Source organism: Anomaloglossus baeobatrachus, chromosome 6 (genome assembly GCF_048569485.1).
Source record: "Anomaloglossus baeobatrachus isolate aAnoBae1 chromosome 6, aAnoBae1.hap1, whole genome shotgun sequence".
Taxonomy (NCBI): Eukaryota; Metazoa; Chordata; class Amphibia; order Anura; family Aromobatidae; genus Anomaloglossus; species Anomaloglossus baeobatrachus.
Genome location: NC_134358.1, coordinates 491836388 through 491857636, shown reverse-complemented (window position 1 = coordinate 491857636; position 21249 = coordinate 491836388). Strand labels below are relative to the sequence as shown.

The following is a 21249-nucleotide window of genomic DNA, read 5'->3' as shown; positions in this document are numbered from 1 at the left end:
ACATGCTGGAGCACACGCTAAACACTATTCGTAGTCAGGGGGTGGGACAACAGGAAGGGGAGGAACTACAGGAGGATTCATATGCGCAAGACACAACAACATCACCAAGGTCCAGACGTTCATCATCACCAACGCGGCAGGCATGGGACCATGGGGGACAGGGATCAACAAGGGCGCATGGTAGCAGGCGACATGTTGAGGAAGGTGCAGGAGGACATGAAGATATGGAGGACGAACTGTCCATGGACATGGAAGACTCAGCAGATGAGGGGGACCTTGGTCAAATTTCAGTTGAAAGAGGTTGGGGGGAGATGACAGAGGAAGAAAGAACGGTTAGCACCTCTATGCCACAAACACAGCGTGGACTTGGTCCGCATGGCTGCGCAAGACACATGAGTGCCTTCTTGTTGCACTACCTCCAACATGACCCTCGTATTGTCAAAATTAGAAGTGATGATGACTACTGGCTTGCCACACTATTAGATCCCCGGGACAAGTCCAAATTTTGTTACATAATTCCACCCATAGAAAGGGACGCACGTATGCAGGAGTATCAGCATAAGCTGTTACTCGATCTTAGCTCGGCTTTTCCACCAAACAACCGTGCAGGTGAAGGGAGTGATTCTCCCAGTTGTAACTTGACAAACATGGGACGGCCTCGTCATCTTCAACAGTCTACCCGTACCAGTAGGACCGTATCTGGTGCTGGTAACAGCAATTTTATGGAATCTTTTCATAATTTTTTTAGACCCTCCTTTGCAAGGCCACCAGAGACATCAAGTGTGTCACATAGTCAACGGATGGAGAGGATGATACAGGAGTATCTCCAAATGAACATCGATGCAATGACTTTGCAAATGGAGCCTTGCTCCTTTTGGGCTTCAAATCTAGAAAAATTGACAGAGCTCTCCAGTTACGCCTTGGAGATTTTGTCGTGTCCAGCTGCCAGCGTTGTCTCTGAACGTGTCTTCAGTGCTGCTGGGTGTGTGCTGACAGATAAGCGCACGCGTCTGTCCAGTGACAATGTGGACAGACTGACGTTCATCAAAATGAACAAGTCATGGATCCAGAAGGAATTTACTACCCCTGTGTCATCCTGGGGAGAGTAAATGCTTGTGGATTTGGAATGTGCTTGATGCAAATCAAAACATCCTGTTTGCAACTAGGGCACAAGTGCTGCCACTGATGGGGTGTCTGTGTGCCCAATTTTGGGAAAAAAGGTAGACTCCGCTTGGAGTAACCCTTGCTTGCTGTGTTTTTTAAAAATGATACAAGATGAACATATCTGAAGGCAAGATGAAGGCAACATCATGTCTCCGCCTGCACTTTTCTCACAAACCTGCATTTTTCCAGGGACACCCTACTCAACACCGTCTACAGACAGCAGCCAGATCTCTGTCCCTCAGATGTGGTCAAATAAAAGGCCACTTACTGCGACCCATGACAAAGCTAAGTGGTTGACTCTATCCCTCTGTAAGCTGTTGGCTACCGAAATGCTGCCTTTACGCGTAGTGGACACACAGGATTTTACAGACCTTATGTCTGTCGCTGTGCCCCAGTACCAGATGCCCAATCACCACTGCTTCTCCAAGAAAAGCATGCCCGCGCTACACCAGCATGTCGCACACAACATCATCACCACTTCCTTGAGAAAATCTGTGTGCGACAGGGTGCATTTCAACACAGATACTTGGACCAGTAAGCATAGACAGGGTCATTACATGTCACTGACTGGGCACTGGCAAACTATGGTGAGAGATGGAGAAGGGTCTGCTGTACAAGTCTTGCCGTCCCCACGAGTTGTTTCAATCCTTGTTCTGTATGTAGAAGTTAATACACTGCTTCTGCCTCTTCAACCTCGTGTGGGTCCTCTACCTTGGCGCAAACCCTGTGTGGTCAGGCCACCCTTCCTTGCAACTGCGCACAAGGACTACCACACACCTCCTTACTATGCTGGCAGCAGAGCTCAATGCCATCAGGCGGTCAAAGCTTTACTTTGAAATGTATGGGAAATGTGAGTCACACCGCTATTACAGAGAATAGTAGTCAGGCAGGGTCAAAACATTAATTGAGGAACAGGAACAGAATGGGACGGCCAGGAAAGAATCAGAAAACAAGCAGAGGTGAAATGCGTATCGGCCAACAAGGTACATAAACAGCAAGCAGGAAAAGTAGTCAGGTAACAAGCACACAAAATCATAAAACTGAACTGGGGGTAAAATTAACCAGAGGTTCATAGCTATGTCTGGCAGTGGTCTGCAGACAGGATGGGCATAAAAAAGGGTGTGGTGTCTTCCCATTGGTTGTAGCTGAATGATGGTATTTCATCTGTGAGATACCCACCAGCTACATTCAGCCAGAGATTCTGCATCTGTCAAGGTAATGCAGCCCAGTGGGTGAGCATAACCTGCGTCCACCTGCGCCGCTGGCATCGACTACTCTCCCATCATCAGCACTATTCCTGAAAGGAACACGTTGTCACCTGGCAACCGGAGTACAAATTGACGGAGCGGAGTACGTTGGTGACTTAACAGCCGTGTGCGGCAATGATGCAAACCTGGCTGTGGGCCATCGTCAGGGCAATGTGACACACGTGCCTTGTATGGCTCACGTGTTGAACCGAATTCTCCAGCAATTTTTAAAACACCATCACGGCCTACATGGACTTGTGCAGCGGGCACGCTCACTATGTGCTCACTTCCATCGTGCGCACACAGCAGCTCAACAACTTTCATCACTCCGGAAGTCTTAGGGTCTGGCAGTTAAACGCCGGAAATGCGATGTTCCGACACGCAGGAATTGGAATCTGCACATGTTGCAGCGTGTGTGGCAGCACCGCAGAGCCCTGCTGAAATACGGTAAGACATATAGCCTGGGATAACTTGATCCAGAGGTGGTGCAGATCACGCTGCTGGAGTGGTGTCAGATCAAGGACCTATGCACCCTGCTACACAGTTTTGAAATGTCGACGAAGATGTTTAGCACTGGCGATGTCATTCTCAGGGTGACAATTCTGGTCATCTACATGATGGAGCACACTGTAATTATTATTCGGAGTCAGGTGTTGGGACAAGAGGAAGGGGAGGAAGTACAGGAGGAGTCATATGCGGAAGGGATAACAAGATCTACGAGGTCCAGATGGTCAGCGGCACCTATGCGGCATTCATGGTGAGGGAGAGGGATTAACAAGGGCGCATAGTATCAGCAAAAAGTGTTGATGAAAGTGCAGGAGCCCATGAAGAAATGGAGGACGAACTGGCGATCGGCATGGAAGACTCAGCAGATGAGTGAGAGCTTGCTCACATTTCGGTTGTGCGAGGTTGTGGGTAGAGGACAGAGGAAGTATGCACGATTCTCACCTCTCTGCCACCAACACACCAAGGACTTGGTCCTCCTGGATGCACAAGACACATGAGCGGATTCTTGCTGCACTACCTACAACATGACCCTCGGATTGTACGAATTCAAAGTAATCCAGAATACTGGGTTGCCACACTGTTAGATCCCCGGTACAAGACAAAATTTGCCGAACTAATTCCTGCCATAGAAATAGACGCACGTATACAGGAGTATCTGCAGAATGTGGTACGCAATCTTAGATCTACTTTTCCACTAAACACCAGTGCTGCACAGAGTGAATCTCAACGCTTTGTCATGGATAGGAGGAAATGGTCTTTTACTTGTCCACATCTGAGGGACCGAGGGCTGGCTGCTGTGCTGAGATGGCGTTGAGTACGGTGTCCCTGCACAGTTGCACTTTTGGTCATATCCCAAAATGAGTTGGAAAAGGACAGATGCTGTTGGAAAGGGGAACAGGTGTGTTGGAAAGGGGAAAAAAATTTTGGTCCGTGGATTTGGTGGTTAAGCAACTGTAACATTTGCTGAAGAAACAACATCTGTTACAGTGGGACTGGCAGATTTGGATAAAGTGGTATATAATCTGTGACCGCTATATAACGAAAATTAATAAGAAAAGAAAGAGAAAGGTATATATCCCCATCAGCAGTCAGTGTCCACCGTGCTCCCAGTTGGAAAAGGAGAGGTTGGCAACTGGAAGGTTTGGTGGAGGATACAGAGCTGTGTGGCTATGAAACTAATAGTAGCCTGAACCGAGTTAGACGCCATTCGGATCTGGAGACTGTGAGCCCTGTTAGCGTCACAGGGTCCACATGCCCACCCAGCCCAGGAACTCCCTGTTAACAACACAGGGGCCATTGAGTACGCTGACCGTGTGCGTAGGGGCCACACCTGTGGACAGCAGGCGCATCAGCAGCAGCAGGCCTGTTAATGCCACTGGGCTGCACAAGCAGGACTGTTAGGACAGGAGCTGGTCTTAACCGTTCTGCGTTACCAACTGTGGTGGTGGCCTGCATCCACCACCCTATCCCTGCCTACCTCTGGCCTAAAGCCGCAATGGGTTCAACACATGGAGGTGTGCTCTTTCGGAGCATAATAGAAGACTGTGCACCTCCTTGTTGGCTCCAGCCCCTTTGATAACCTGGGTCCGCCCCAAACCATGGTGAACCACAATGCACCTCCTATAGACAAAAGTAGAGTGACACGTCATGAGTGGCATAACTAGCGTCCTATTTGGAAACGCAACTTCAATGATGACCTCATGGCTGCCATGACCCAAACACCTCACCAGTCATCGTCTGACCATCAATAATGCGATGACAAGTCATAGGTGTGGGCCTCTGCAAGCCATTTGGGAGGACACCTGATGCCCTGTGGTCTATATGGGACCCCCACATCAGGGCCAGGGCCAAAGAGTTCATTACCGGACCTAGTCTCTGATGCAGGAAGTGCCTGAGCATGCTCAGTAGCATGAAATACAGTCTCTGAAAAAAGACTATCAGCTTTAGCATGGTGTCTAGGCACAAAACAGGACTTAGACCCGGCACGGAATGCAAGCACCTGTGCAAAGAGGCTTTTCACACTTAGTGTGGGAGCATGCGCTGGATCCCGAAATGAAGACTTAGCGTCAGGAATGGCACAGTCAGGCTGAGCATACTCACTAGGCGAAACACTGTAATTATGCTGCAGCTGCGGTACATCGGCACACGCATGCGCACTTGCTGCCTCTCCACACTTAGACGTGGAGGGGAAATTTGTCTTGGAGATGCTGTCTATGAACAGAAGGAAAAGCTAAAGGAAGCCTGACTTTCTATCCCTCCGAATTATGAAATGCAGCAATGAATTCCATGAGTTTGCTATAACATTAGCGTAGCAAAATGTGCATGAGGGTGTGATGTAGAGGTGCTAGAAATAGCTTGTCACCAGTGGGGCACTAATGGAATACAACAGCCAGTTCTATGATGCCACAAAATGGCAGTATTTTGTGCTATCATTATAGCTTATTAAAAACAGAGCACGAGGTTGTCATGCAGAGGTGCTGCACATAGATTTGCAGTAGTGTGAATAGACAAAAGTACAATAGCCACGTTTAGGATACAACTAGGTACAGTGAGTGTTTGCTAGTATAATGGCTGAGTTTAAAAAAGTTAGAGTGTGCAATGCAGGCAGACGTGCTGCAAATAACGTTCCAATACTGTGAATAGACAAAAGTACAAAAGCCACGTTTACGATACAACTAGGTACACTGTGTGTTTGCTAGTATAATGGCTGAGTTTAAAAAAGTTAGAGTGTGCAATGCAGGCAGACGTGCTGCAAATAACGTTCCAATACTGTGAATTGACAAAAGTACAATAGCCACGTTTAGGATGCCACTAGGTACACTGAGTGTTTGCTAGTATAATGGCTTAGTAACAATGAGTTGTAGTGTGCAATGCAGGCAGACGTGCTCTGCAAATGTCTTTGCACTAGTGGGACTATAGCAAAGTCCAATAGCCACTTTTAGGATGCCACTAGGTACACTGAGTGTTTGCTAGTAAAATTGCTTAGTTTAAAAAAGTTGGAGTGTGCAATGCAGGCAGATGTGCTCTGCAAATGTCTTTGCACTAGTGGGACTATAGCAAAGTCCAATAGCCACAGATAGGATGCCACTAGGTACACTGAGTGTTTGCTAGTATAATGGCTTAGTTAGAATGAGTTGGAGTGTGCAGAGGACAAGAGGGTACAGTGGCAGGATTGTGGTGCTCTGGGTAGAGGAATGGAAGCCTGCCTTTCTATTCCCTCCTAATGGTGAAATGCAGGTAGGAAATCCCTGACCTTGGCTGCACAGACGCTGTTGCTGTTTGCAGGACCTGTCACCTTAACTCTGACCCTGCCGGTTTGAGCCCTTAAAAGGACTGCTATAAAGGGCTCTCCCTATGCTGTCTAACGCTGTGTATGCAGCGCATACAGCTGTATCGGCGATAGGACTCAGGAGGACGGAGCTGCGACACTGATGTCTGACACCAAAGACGCAGAAGGCAGATAATGGCGTTCGTGAAGAAAATGTCCGGTTTTATAATGCAGGGACATGTGACATGCAGATCCTATCACACATGCCGTTGCTTCTCTGCCTCAAAGTCCACTTAGGTGTGTGTGTGTCTGTGATTGGCTGACATGCTAGCCCGCCCCACAAGACGCGCGCGCTTAGGGAAGGAAGACAAGAAAAAAAAAAAAAAAATGGCGATCGCCATTATAGAAACAGCAGTGATCTGAAGGCGCTGTTCACGCACACTATACACTGAAATGTGATAATAGTTTGATTCACAGAGTGACTTACACTATTACAGCAGAAACCAAGCTAGGATTTAGCTGTTTTTTGGCTGCTAGAACCGTTCTCGAACGTTTCTAGAACTATCGAGCTTTTGCAAAAAGCTCGAGTTCTAGTTCGATCTAGAACATGCCCCAAAATCACTCGAGCCGCGAACTGGAGAACCACGAACCACGAACCGCGCTCAACTCTAGTTACGAGTACAGAGCACCTGAGCATGGTAGTGCCCGCTCATCACTAGTTACGAGTACAGAGCACCCGAGCATGGTAGTGCCCGCTCATCACTAGTTACGAGTACAGAGCACCCGAGCATGGTAGTGCCCGCTCATCACTAGTTACGAGTACAGAGCACCCGAGCATGGTAGTGCCCGCTCATCACTATTAGCAATGCAATGGAGCGATCCATCAGTGATGGCGGGCCGAGCATTGTATCATCAATCAGATTAAATTGTACAGATGATTCAGAATTATCTGCCTCATAGACATTCATTGTCCACAGATTCTGTTTAAATTATCAGAAGAATGTAATGTCTCTGAATTCCTCATTCTTTTTTTATAGGCTTCCATTATCTTCTCCTGTAATAATAAATACTACCGCCACATGCAGCACCTCACAGGAGAAGGCCTGCAGAAGTACCACAATGACCCAGTGCTTCTGTTTTTCAAGGCTTATAGTGTCCTTATGGAAGGTAATTTTAGGAGGTGAAATATTCATTAATCACTGATTTATGCTCAAATTTTAGATGAAATTATTATGTGAGTGGCTTTGTATTATTTTACTTGTTTTTTTATGAATATTAATTGCATTGAAAGCATTATCTGATTTTTATTTGCATGTTCTGATACCAGAGATCTCCGGGACCGCAGCACAGATTGAGACCGCTGGGTTACTGTGCTTTTCTGTGCACAGAAGTACATATGTTATGACATTTCTATATACTGTCTATATAATAATAAAGGGATTATAATTATTATATGCTTCTATTTTTTTCTCATAAAGAGCGTGTGCAGGAAGCCATCCGAGAGCTGGAGTCCATCAGGGGCGTCCCTGAAGTCTCATTATGTGCCGTCATGTTACTTATGTATGCTCACAAGAAAAGTGAAGTTGTGGGTAAGAGTATAAACCTCAAATAGTCTACACGGGTGCACAGAAATTCTATCTCTTATATTTTACATGTCTGCAGATCGGTGAGGGTCCGGGTCCTGAGAGCCCCTACCGATCACAGAAAAGACAGCAAGTGTGCACCTCATGAGGCAGGGACGCTCTGGAGGCAGGGGCGCTCTGGAGGCAGGGGGCGCTCTGGAGGCAGGGGCGCTCTGGAGGCAGGGGTGCTCTGGAGATACGGGCGCTCAGGAGACAGGGGCGCTCTGGAGGCAGGGACGCTCTGGAGGCAGGGACGCTCTGGAGGCAGGGGCGCTCTGGAGGCAGGGGGCGCTCTGGAGGCAGGGGGCGCTCTGGAGGCAGGGGCGCTCTGGAGACGGGGCGCTCTGGAGGCAGGGGGCGCTCTGGAGGCAGGAGCGCTCTGGAGGCAGGGGGCGCTCTTGAGGCAGGGGCGCTCAGAAGGCAGGGGGCGCTCTGGAGGCAGGGGCGCTCAGAAGGCAGGGGCGCCCTGGAGGCAGGGGCGCTCTGGAGGCAGGGGCGCTCTGGAGGCAGGGGCGCTTTGGAGGCAGGGGGCGCTCTGGAGGCAGGGGCGCTTTGGAGGCAGGGGGCGCTCTGGAGGCAGGGGCGCTTTGGAGGCAGGGGGCGCTCTGGAGGCAGGGGGCGCTTTGGAGGCAGGTGGCGCTCTGGAGGCAGGTGGCGCTCTGGAGGCAGGGGGCGCTCTGGAGGCAGGGGGCGCTCTGGAGGCAGGGGGCGCTCTGGAGGCAGGGGTGCTCTGGAGGCAGGTACGCTCTGGAGGCAGGTACGCTCTGGAGGCAGGGGGCGCTCTGGAGGCAGGGGGCGCTCTAGAGGCAGGGGTCACTCTGGAGGCAGGGGTCGCTCTGGAGGCAGGGGCACTAACACAGAGCAGGTTTCGGATACATTGGAAAGTCTTCGGCTTTCTATGGTATAACCCTCCGCTTTCTATGCATGCTCCTGGCTCCCGAGCTGCACACTCCTCTGCTGTCTCTTGTGTGATCGTGGGGGGATCTCAGGACCCCAATGTCTGCCGATCTCCATGCAGAAAAGTTTAGTTACTTTTGCAATATTTTCAGAATGTTATATTTTTTGCAGATCGTGATGCTGTTTCTGAGTTAGAGACAACATTGAAGGAAACCCGCAGATCAGCAGGAGCGAAAGCCCTGTACTATGCGGGCCTGCTTCTATGGCTGCTTGGCAGAAGTGATAAGGCCCAAGAGTACGTGGACCGGATGCTAAAGATGTCTAATAGGTCTGGGGAGGTACGTAATGCAATAGTGAACAGTTCGCCTTAAGAAGACATTTCTTGTACATAACCTTTACTTCCATCATGGCTAATATGTCTTCTTTTAGGGCTTGGTGTTGAAAGGATGGCTGACTTTAGCTCCTGGAACGTCTGTAGCGAAGAGTCTTAAATATTTTGATGAAGGGATTCTAGGCAATAAGGATTTATTTGGAATTGTTGGAAAGGTGCGTAGCTGTGTATCTGACCTGTGAATCTGATTATACGGAAATACCCAAGACTTATTGGGCACCATGCACTTCTCCGTCAGATTTCCCCGTGTCCTCATGCCAGTTTTCTGGCACCATTCACACCAGTATTACAAAATCTCCACTACTCAATGTACTTGGAAATCCAGAAAGTTTTGGTAGTACGGTATTACCATGTATTTATGGCCCTACATACTGGTTACCCTGTACCAGTGTCCCTCCAGTTTTATACAATTGAGACAGAACATGGCAGCCTTGGGGTTGGCGAGCTTCCTACACATACAGATTGCTATTAACGTGGAGATTTTTCCAAACTTGGAATCTTTCCAATGTGACTGTGATGCACAGGTGCCATATCTCTTAGGAGTAAATGTAGCTGCCATCATAGATTGTAGATACCCGGTAGATTGTCGTCAAATACTTTGTTAGGTGTTATCATTACGGAGTCCAGGTAACAGAATACCACCGATACTATTTTGTGTCTTAATGACTTGATGTCATAAGGTTGACAAAAGTGAAGCTAAATGTTAGGCTGAGCACACACGGCGAGTAAAACGGAGCGAGTGGCAAATGATAAAAAAAATCGCATTTCTCCCGGACCCATGTTACCCTATGGGGCTACTCCCATGAGCGATTTTTTTTTTTTTTTTCTCTCAGCCCTAATCAGACCGAGAAAACAGTCGCAGTATGCTGCGGGTGGAATCCGATTCGTTTTCCCTCGCACCCATACAAGTCTATGGGTGCTAGAGAAACATTGCATTGCACCGGTATAATGCGAGTGTAATGCGAGAATCACATCAGCTGACATTGGAGGAAATGGGGAGATTACTCCCGCCCTCTCCTCCGCGGCTGTGCTGTGATTGCAGGATCGCATCACACTGGCATGACACTCGGCTTACACTCCAGAATAGCTGGAGCCGAGTGTCATGTGAATCACTCGCATTAGTGACCGTGTGGCCCCAGCCTTAAAGTGCAAATTCTCATGAACACCCCTTTTTAAGGGTATGTGCACATGTACCGCCCTGAGAGGCGCTCGGCCGCTCCCCGACCAGGCCGAGCCGCTCGAGGTCCGGGCTCGGGTTGTCGGTGGTTCAAGCGCTTCTGGACCGGGGGCCATGTCGCTCTGTTAAGGGGAGGCAGTGGGGTGGTGGTGTGGGACGAGGTTCGCAGTCGGGGGCCGCGTTGCCGTTGTACGGGTCGTGACGCCACCCACGGGACGTGGTGACGGGATGCACCACCGCTACGGCTGGAGTGAAGGGGGCTCCCGGGATCGGTGTTGAAGGCGCAGCCTGGATGTTAGCCCCTCCGTGGGTAGGGGCGGTGTGTCCCGAGGCCCGGCGGGACGGGCGATGATGTCGGGGTGCAGGGCGCCGTTCTGCGGTGCGATGTCATGCCCGGATGTCCCTGGTGTACTCACTATTAATTCACACTCAGAGTCACTGGTAAACCAAAGTTCGGGTATGGTCGGGTCCCGCAGCCGGCTGCTTGTGTCCCTTGTGAGGCTGATGGTGGCCCCTTTCCCTTGCACCTCTTGTTGTGGTTTTCGGCTCCCCTGCCTGAGCAGTGGTAGCCCGGTCCCCGGCGTTTAGCTGCTGGAAGAGCCCTCGGTTGCCCGCAGGCGCTGGCCCGTCGGATGTCTGGCCCTTGGCGGTGGCTTTCACCCGGTATCGGTGGGCTGTTGCCTTCTTTCGGGACTTTGGGTGAGGATGAACCCGTGAGGTCCAGACTGCAATCAGTTAATTTGCCTATACTCAGTGGCTTCTAAGCTAGGATGGGGACTGAGTACCCGGTTTCTGGTGCTCCGGTAAACGGTTGACTCCCCGGTTCAGGGCCGGCGGGCTCCAACCCTGGCCCGGTCCCTACGGTTCTGCCGGTTGCTATACCGGTAAACCTGCAGGCGGTCACCACCGTCTGCCTGCCTGACGTTACGGGGATCCCAGGCTCCAACCCGGGTCCCTGACAGCTCTGCTCCTCTACACCTCCTGTCACTGTCACTCTCCAACTCCAACTCTCAACTAACCGTTTGTATTTCCTGCCTCAGGACAGTAGTTTCCTCGGTGGGCGTGTCTTTCTGCCTGACTCCGCCCACCTGGTGTGCCCTACTTGGCTTGCCCTGAGGGAGGCATCAGGTCTCCCTTTCGGGTGACTGGTGTGTCCTCACAAGGGATGGGGGTGTGTGTGTTGTTTGGTGGGTGTTGTTACCTGTGACCCCTGGGGTCCAGTGCGTCACACACACGTAGCAGATTTGTGTGCAGATTTTCTGCATACAAAACTGCATGTTTTGGCCGGAAAAATGCAGTAGAAAAAAACGCTTGTTTTTTATTGCATTTTTTCTGAAGCATTTTTTTAATGGCGATCGCGGAGGTTTCTGTTATGTACCCCCACGATCACCGCCGGGTCTGCCAGGAGTGGTGCCTGCGCCGCTGCCAGCAGTTTAAACCCCTAAATGCTGCAATCAATTGTGATTTGCAGCATTCAGGAGGCAGGGAGAGGAATCGCTTATCTCTTCCTGGCGATTGAGTCCTTGTAATGCGATCACAAGGACCTGATCACTGCCATGGCAACCCTGAGTCGTCACCATGATGACCCTGGGTTACTGAGGTACAGATCGCCTCACAGACCATGCCTGATGTGTGTGAGGCGAAATGTCAGAGCTGCGAGTGCAGTACTGACCGATATAACCCACTGCAGTGATCGAGCACAAGCACTGCAGGGGATTATGTTTCAATAGTTTTTTTTATTGAAATCTGCAAGGAAAAAGTCTGCAACATGCACAACAAGTCATGATTCTTATAGACGTTGCTGGGATGCATTTTTCCTTGCAGTATTGATTAAAATCTGCAAGAAAAAACGCATTAAAAAAACGCAGCATGGGGACAAAGCCTAATAGAAGCCAGGTCCGCTATCTGGTTATCATAAGTTTTCAACTTCCTTTTAAGAAAGGGTTATCTTTGTAAACATGGGAAATGTAATGTAACATGGCAACTAATAAATAGTAAACCTCTAGATCACAGGAGGTCCTACTACAGGGATCCCAACTGATCCCTAGAACAATGGCTCTGAAGATCCCCATGTGAATAGAGCGGTGGTCGATCGTGCCATCTCTGCTCCATTCCCCTCCATTCATTCTTAATGGGATTGCTGAAAACCAACCGAATGCTGCTCTCGGCTACCTTCAGAAGTCCCATAGAGCAGGGGTGCCCAACCTGTGGATCGTGATGGGTGGTCACAGCTGTCTGCAAGGTCTATCAAACAGTTATAAAGAGAGGTCTCTAGATTGAGACTGGTACAGAGCAGCCGGTTGGATGTCCATATACTCCGAAGAGGGGGGGAGGAGGATACCACCAGTTGGAAGGGGGCATGAATAGTGTGGTTGATATGAGAATACTGCATGGGGTAGTGTGGGAATCCTTGACTGTAATATACTGCCTATAAAGGATGGGGCACAAAGTCTTTGTGGGGAAGCAATGGCTGTCATTACACTGGTAATGCGGATCTGGGTGTCACTATTGGGTGGGAAGGGGCTCAAGATCATGTCAGAGCTGAAGATGGCTCTGAAGATAAGGATGGGTGAGGACCACCATTATAGAGAATGAATTGGGGCTAACTTCTAAGCTTGGTACAACCCCTTTAAGTTGGTCCTTGAAGTTGCATGCACAATTTGACAGCGCGTCTGATGACGGAGTAGCAACCCGATAACTGTCTCAGTGATGGAGCCGCCCGCGGACAGAGATTTATCACCTTTCTTGTAGATAGGTGACAAATGTCTTCCCTTTAATGGAATGTACCCATTGGGATGAGCAGGAGGCCCCATATCTTTACCCTGTATTGTACGGACATGGTTGCTTTGTCTACTTCAGTCATACTTCTGTTTTTCTTTTCACAGGCAGAATGTCTGATGATGCAAAAGAATTATTCTGGTGCATTGGAAATGATTAACCAAACTATTGTTAGTTTTCCTAAATTTACAGCCGCACTTACACTAAAGATGAAATATGTTCTAGCCATGCAGGACTGGGATCAAAGCCTGGAAATAGCCCAACGGTAAGAGGAACAATGTGTGATGTGAAGTAAGAAATGCTCTGATGAGATCATTTATAGCATAGAACATGATTTACATTCCTATTTTTTTATTATGTGATGTCCAAGACTCTTAACAATACAGAGGAATGACATTGATGCTCTTCAGATGTCGGCCATTTATGCTCTCACACGAGAAGGTGATGGAGCAAAGGTTAGTGTTATCCATCTCTTATCTTCCATCGCTCATTTAATCTCGTCACCCTTCAGGATGTAATAGTATGTCCTAGTCACCTGCCCCTATATATTGTTGCGCTTGTCAGGTCTCGTGCAGACGTGGTATTTCCGGTCCAAGTGTGATCCGACAAAACATAGGATCGCACTTGGGCCAATGTTATCCTATGGGGCCGTGCACATGTCCGAGTTTTTCCCTAGGACCGATTCATTCTGAGGAAAAATATTGCAGCATGCCCGAGATGCCTCTGTAAATTTGATGGTGATGCAAGTCAATGGGTCTGTGGAAAAAAATTGAACCGACTTGTATGACATCTGAGTTCAGTGCAATTTGCATGTACTGACAGAATGGAGGAGATGGAGACATTTTTATTCTTCTGTCTTCTCCACATTTGACAAAGTCGTTTCGCACTCTGATCACATCCGAGCCTGATCAGAGTGGGATTAATATAATCAGGCCGATCTTCTTCATTGAAAGAATATACAGTGATGGTATTCTAGCCTAAAGGGTACTTTACACGCTGCGACGGGGTCACGACGTTAGTGACGCACATCCAGCGCCGGTAGCGTCATCGCAGCGTGTGACACCAAGGAGCGACAATCAACGATCGCAAAATCGTTCAAAAACGGTGATCGTTGACACGTCGCTCCTTTCCTTAATATCGTTGCTGCCACCGGTACGATGTTGTTCGTCGTTCCTGCAGCACCACACATCGCTATGTGTGACACCGCAGGAACGACGAACATCTCCTTACCTGCCTCCACCGGCAATGAGGAAGGAAGGAGGTGGGCGGGATGTTACGTCCCGCTCATCGATGCCCCTCCACTTCTATTGGCCGGCCGCTTAGTGACGCCGCAGTGACATCGCTATGACGCCGAACGCACCTCCCCCTTGAGGGAGGGATTGTTCGGCGGTCACAGTGACGTCGCTGACAAGGTATCTCCGTGTGATGCTGCCGTAGCGATAGTGTTCACTATGGCAGCGATCACCAAATGTCGCACGAGCGACGGGGGCGGGTGCTAGCGCTAGCGATGTCGCAACGTGTAAAGCACCCTTTAAAGTCTGTTCTATCAAAATCTAAAATAAGGTAAATGTTAAAAAAAATTGTATGTGATCATACTGACTTAAAAAATCATATTGCCAGACCATACTCACCGCACAATAAATGCCATAAAAACAAAACGCAATAAACAGGTGAAATCTCACTTGATTTTTCTCCCCATTTTTCAATGCATTATAATGCAAAATCAAAACTACATTCAAAACTATATTTCTTCCTGCAAAAAACAAACCCTCATAATATTATATCAATGGAAACATAAAAAAGTAATGGATCTTGGATTAATAGTAGTAAAAAATGAAAAAGTGTCCAAGGAGTTGTCCCATGAAGACAACTCCTTTATAGAATGGAGCCAGCTTCTCTAACTACCTGTGATACACAGCCGTTCTTTTCTAACACTATAACCCTCAGATTCCTGCTATCTGCCTTCTAACTTCCCTGATATCTGTGTTCAGCGCAGGGTGACTTGTTCGTCAACCCACAGACCTCTGGTATATGGGCAGGCTAGCAAGAGTTAATCTCGGCTGGACTACTTGTTAGTCTCCTTGGTCACATGCTATGTGAGAGCCAGTCACGTTTGCTCTTCTCCTATATATGCTGGCTGCACTGTTCTTATACTGCCAGCTAAGGCTTGACTATACCTGGCCTGGAGAGATGGCTTTATCCAGGCTTACTGGTGGTTGTGATATTAATGTTGTATGCGGTTGTGGTGTTCTTTTGTTGCTGCATTACTTGCTTTTCCCTTCAGTTTCTTATTGTTTATTCATGTGACTGTGTAGTGTGATTGAGTTTCCTTTATCCCTGTCTGTGTTTCCATCACACTCCTGCCCGTTCCTTCCCTAGGGGGAGGTGGGGAACTGATCAGTTTTACTCAGAAGTATAGTATGGCATGGGACTCCGGCATCTCCACCATCAGGACTAACCCGGAGGAAAGGGATAGTTTATGGTCCCCTAGTGTAAAGGACAGTATTGGAGCACCTTGTGCCTCTCTATCCCACAGTCACATAATGGCAGCGAGATTGGAACAAGGCAAAGTTCAATAAAGCGGTCCAGTGCACTTCACATTGAATAATAGATAAAATACAACTCTACCGCATGTACAATCTTTACAGTAGAATACACAACTACACAACATACAGAATTCTCCCTCTCCGTCTTTACACCAGTATCTATGTATTTCATCCAATGATATTATTAGTCCTGCTGAGACCAGTAGTTCCAATAGTGATCACTGTCAACACTACAGTCAAGAGTTTCGCTGAAAGAACAAGTGGATATAGAGCATCACGCGGACAGATAATTTATCTGCAATTGGGTTTTATTACACACACAAGAATAAATCAGTTACAAACACATTTTATGTATATCAAACATGCAGCGCGCCAGTATATTTATGACTCTGGGTTTCGCCTGATGGCTTCTTCTTGGGGCAAGTTATTCTTCTATAGACCCTAATCTAATTGTCACATTATAGGCACTTGACCATGTGAAAGAATTGATCAGCGCTCTTGAGACATCTGAACCCAGGAACCCAGTGCTACATTTCCAGAAACTCCTTGTAATTTGCAATTTGGTAAGAATACCTTTTCTTTGTGGTATGGTAGCTGTATAAGTGATTCAGTGATATTTTATTTTCCGATTATTACTATATTCTGTTGTTTATATTACACCTAGATATTTCAGCACTGCACAGACATTATCATCAGCCCCTGGCTGCAATATGGCTCACAATTTCAACTAACTACATGCCTTTACCCACAACCGTTAGACAGTGAGGTGTAGTCTAAAGCCGACCATACACATTAGATAGCTGACAGCTGAACAAAGCTTTGGCTGATTGTTCGGCCAACAGCAATCTTGGCCGTCATTCCTATTCTCAGGAACATTCATTCGGCCAAGTAGTCCTGTGATCACTATGAGAAATCCATTGACAGACAACGGCTTATCTCCAGGAGAACACAGCTATTCGGCAGTCTGAATTCAGACATGCCCGATCAACATCTTCCATGATGATCAAGTTGTGTGGTGCCCCCAAACATATTAGATTGTCGGTCCAACCTGTCGATATCGGCTGATACCAGTTGATATCAATATTGAGTTCAGCCAACATTAGTCTAAAGGTATCAGATCAGATGTTTTTCAGAATCTGAGGCCACTTGCACACGTTGAGTAGTGTTTTTTAATTCCGTATCTGTAAAGGCCCCGTTACACGCAACGACGTATCTAACGATATATCACCGGGGTCACGGATTCCATGACGCACATCCGGCATCGTTAGCGATGTCGTTGTGTGTGACACCAACGAACGGCCGTTAACGATCAAAAATACTCACCTTATCGTTGATCTTTGACACGTCGTTCATTTTCAAAAAATCGTTGATTGTTGCAGGACGGAGGTTGTTCGTCATTCCCAAGGCAGCACACATCGCTACGTGTGACACCTTGGGAACGACGAACAACAGCTTACCTGCGGCCGCCGGCAATGTGGAAGGAAGGAGGTGGGCGGGATGTTCCGGCCGCTCATCTCCTCCCCTCCTCTTCTATTGGGCGGCCGCTTAGTGACGCCGCTGTGACGCCGCACGAACCGCCCCCTTAGAAAGGAGGTGGTTCGCTGGCCACAGCGACGTTGCTAGGCAGGTAAGTATGTGTGACGGCTCCTAACCATTTTGTGCGCCATGGGCAGCGATTTGCCCGTGACGCACAAACGACGGCGGTGGGTGCTTTCACCAGCGACATCGCTGCATGTAAAGCCCCCATAAGCCAAAATCAGGAGTGGAGCAATCCAGAAAAGTATAATAGAAAGACGGGCACCACTTCTGTATTTTTCACCCACTCCTGGTTTTGGCTTACAAATAGACACGTGGCCTAAATAGTACACGTGGCCTAAAGTGGAAAAAAAAAACATTCAAAAGACAATATATGAAAAACAAAAAGTTGTTTATTGTATAAGAGGGTTTTTTACTTGTTTTTGAAACAAGTTTTATTTAGGCAGTTTTTTCAGCGACCCTGGTCAAAAAAGCTCCTTAAAAACCAACTTTGCAGATCAGAGTATGTTCTAAAGGTCCTGGAGTGAGCGATCATATATTTTGGTAAAATGAGAAAGTTGCCTTAATACTATACATTTTGTTGTTTTATTTCACAAGTGTGGAAGGAACAAGTCCATCCTGCAAGAGATCTTTGATTCCTGTGAACGCACATACGGGATGTCTGCCGAGCAGGCGGAGCTGGCTACAGAACTGGGCAATCAGCTGATGAGTCTGGGCAATGTGACCAAAGCTGCCAGCTGGTATTCAACCGCCATGAAGCTAGATGGGAACCATGTGGAAGCTCTTCTAGGTCCGTATGTTCCTGTATTCTGTATTTAACCCATTTCTTCCACAGTCAATTTTTGTTTGCATTTTTCTTCCCCTTCTTCCAAGCACTAAATAAAAAATAAATCTTTCTTTTTATATAGCACTAAGATATTCCACAGCACTTTACATACATCAGCAACACTGTCCCCATTGGGGCTCACAGTCTAAAGTCCTTATCAGGATGTCTTTGGAGTGTGGGAGGAATCCGGAGAACCCGGAGGAAATCCACGCAAACACGGGGAGAACATACAAACTCCTTGCAGATGGTATCCTTGGTGGGATTTGAACCCAGGACCCCAGCGCTGCAAGACTGAAGTGCTAACCACTGAGCCACCGTGCCGCCCTCAAGCACTATAACTTTTTTATTTTTCTATTAACCTACTCATATGATGACTTGTCTTTTGCGGCACGAGTTGTTGTTTTCAATTACACTAACCATTTTCACACAACTTGGAAAAAGGATTCCAATTGGGATGAATTGTGAAAAAAAATGCAATTTTGCCATTTTTTTCTTTTTTTTATTTTTACATATGCATTGTATTGTCAAAATGACGATTATCCAGGTCAGTACAATTACAGCCATACAAAACTTACATATATAAGTGTTGAAAAGAAATTCTGAAGTTTATAAAAAATAAATTGTTTTGTTTCGCCATTTTCCCAGACCATTAAAGGTTTTTTCTTTGTCGCTCCATTGGGAGACCCAGACAATTGGGTGTATAGATTCTGCCTCCGGAGGCCACATAAAGTATTACACTTTAAAAGTGTAACCCCTCCCCTCTGCCTATACACCCTCCCGTGCATCACGGGCTCCTCAGTTTTATGCTTTGTGTGGAAGGAGGCACACATCCACTCATGCATTCCCATTTTAGTCAGCAGCAGCTGCTGATTTTATCGGATGGAAGAAAAGAGGGCCCCCACAGGGCCCCCCGGCATGCTCCCTTCTCACCCCACTACGTCGGCGGTGCTGTTAAGGTTGAGGTACCCATTGCGGGTACAGAGGCTGGAGCCACATGCCGTTTTCCTTCACCATCCCTTAGAGGCTCTGGGAGAAGTGGGATCCTGACCGGTCATCCATTCACTGGGACCGGGCTCCCTCCGCAGCCCCTGTGGGAATCTGCCGGACAGGAGTCTATGTATCCTCAGGGACAGGGCCTTGCATCTAAAGGTACTCTGTGTCCCCATGGGGACTGTGCATGGAGCGCTTGTTTCACAGACGCTGCAGCAGCTGCTGGTTTGTGAAGACCGGGACTTCCGCGCCGACCGAGCCTGTTTGTCGGCCGCGGTATTAAATTTAGTCCCCGGCTTCATTGCGGCCTAGTACCATAACTCCCGCCCCCGGGCCTGCCAGTCAGGGGTAAGGGCGGGACGGTCGACCTGACGTCGGCAGTGAGGGCTGGAGCATACTTTAGGTTTCCTCCCCCCCCCTCACTGATCACTGTGGGGCCCCAGATTCCCGCACTTTACTAGTCGCCGCCCACGGCTCCCTCCTCCCCTGAGAGCTCCGGCAGCCATTTTTACAGACATTCTGCCGGTGGAGGATTTCAGGAACGAGCTCTGCAGCTCTGGGAGACCTAAGGCAGGGAATCTGGTGGACACACACTCCGCTTTGAGTGGTCGGTAAGTCACACCGGTCACCCGGTGCTGGTCCCCCTAGGGTGCCGGAGTATATATATATATATATATATTTGTATATATTTTCTCTGTTCGGCCGGGTTGTTTACTTTTGGCTATATACCCTCAGTGATCACTCTCCTAGGAGACAACAGCATGTCGTCCACAAGGAGCAAGGGCGCTAAGGCAAAGGTTTTTTTTGCCACCTGTACCTCTTGTGGGGCTATGTTACCTGCGGGTTCCACCTACCCTCACTGTGAGCAATGCTCGACCCCTGTTGCACTTGCTCAGCCGGAGCCTCGGTCACTAGTGGGCCCCTCGGATCAGGCAGACCCTCCTGCTTCCACTGTCCAGGCGGCAGGGACAGAGTTTGCAGTTTTTGCTGAGAAACTCTCTGAGTCGCTTTCACAATCCATGGCTCAGTCTATGGACAAATGGTCTGCCAAGCTACTAGAAGCCTTGCAGTCCAGACCGGTCCTTACACAGGCCCCGGGCACTGTTGGATCATCGCCTCCAGGCCCCTCTCGGTCTGCGCCGCAGCGTGCTCCTGGGGTGGCCCCTAGGTCTCACGTGGAGGACTCCTGCACGGACCACAGTCCCAGACCGGCTAAGCGGGCTCGCTGGGAATCTTCCCCGACTTCCTCACGCTGCTCGGGGTCTCAGCTTGAGGACTCTCTGGAGGACGAGGCGGACGTCGCAGCTCAGGGCTCTGACCCTGACGTTGCCCTCAATCTTGATACACCTGAGGGGGACGTCTTAGTAAATGATCTTATATCGTCCATTAACCAGGTGCTAGATCTTTCTCCCCCACCTCCACCTATAGAGGAGTCGGCTTCACAGCAGGAGAAACACCAGTTTAGGTTTCCCAAACGTACACGGAGTGCGTTTTTCGATCACTCTAACTTCAGAGATGCTGTCCAGAAGCACAGAGCATTTCCGGACAAGCGCTTTACTAAGCGCCTTAATGACACACGTTACCCCTTCCCCTCTGACGTAGTTAAGGGTTGGGCTCAATGTCCCAAGGTGGATCCTCCAGTCTCTAGACTGGCGGCTAGATCTGTAGTATCAGTTGCAGATGGCTCATCGCTCAAGGATGCCACTGACAGGCAGATAGAGCTCCTGGTGAAATCCATCTATGAAGCCACAGGCGCGTCTTTTGCCCCGGCCTTTGCAGCCGTGTGGGCACTCCAAGCTATCTCAGCTTGTCTGTCTGAGATTAATGCGGTCACACGTACCTCTGCTCCGCAAGTTGCGTCTTTGACTTCTCAGGCGTCGGCTTTTTCGTCCTACGCCATGAACGCCGTCCTGGACTCTGCTAGCCGTACAGCGGTAGCATCCGCTAATTCGGTGGCAGTCTGCAGGGCCATGTGGCTACGCGAATGGAAGGCAGACTCTGCTTCCAAGAAGTTCTTAACCGGTTTGCCGTTTTCTGGCGACTGATTGTTTGGCGAACGATTGGATGAAATTATTAAGGAATCCAAGGGAAAGGACTAGTCCTTACCCCAGTCCAAACCGAAGAGACCTCAGCAACGGAAAATACAACCGAGGTTTCGGTCCTTTCGGCCCTCAGCCAAGTCCCAATCCTCCTCGTCCAACAGGCCGGAGAAGGGCCAGAGGAACTCCTATGCGTGGCGGTCCAAGTCACGCCCCCAAAAAACCGCCGGAGGCACTGCCTCCAAGGTGGCCTCCTCATGA

The 21249-nt window shown here is 48.8% G+C and overlaps 1 protein-coding gene across 2 annotated transcripts in view; it reads left to right on the top strand.

The window, feature by feature from the left end:
- TTC21A (tetratricopeptide repeat domain 21A) overlaps nucleotides 1–21249 on the top strand; it is a 127892-nt gene that overhangs the window by 6051 nt on the left and 100592 nt on the right. For both annotated transcript variants that reach the window (XM_075315406.1, XM_075315405.1), the window contains exons 2-9: nucleotides 7224–7353; nucleotides 7665–7775; nucleotides 8877–9043; nucleotides 9135–9251; nucleotides 13159–13316; nucleotides 13422–13506; nucleotides 16062–16160; nucleotides 17731–17923. In XM_075315406.1, the coding sequence (XP_075171521.1) occupies nucleotides 7224–7353; nucleotides 7665–7775; nucleotides 8877–9043; nucleotides 9135–9251; nucleotides 13159–13316; nucleotides 13422–13506; nucleotides 16062–16160; nucleotides 17731–17923 (1060 nt within the window). The remainder of the gene's footprint in view (nucleotides 1–7223; nucleotides 7354–7664; nucleotides 7776–8876; nucleotides 9044–9134; nucleotides 9252–13158; nucleotides 13317–13421; nucleotides 13507–16061; nucleotides 16161–17730; nucleotides 17924–21249) is intronic.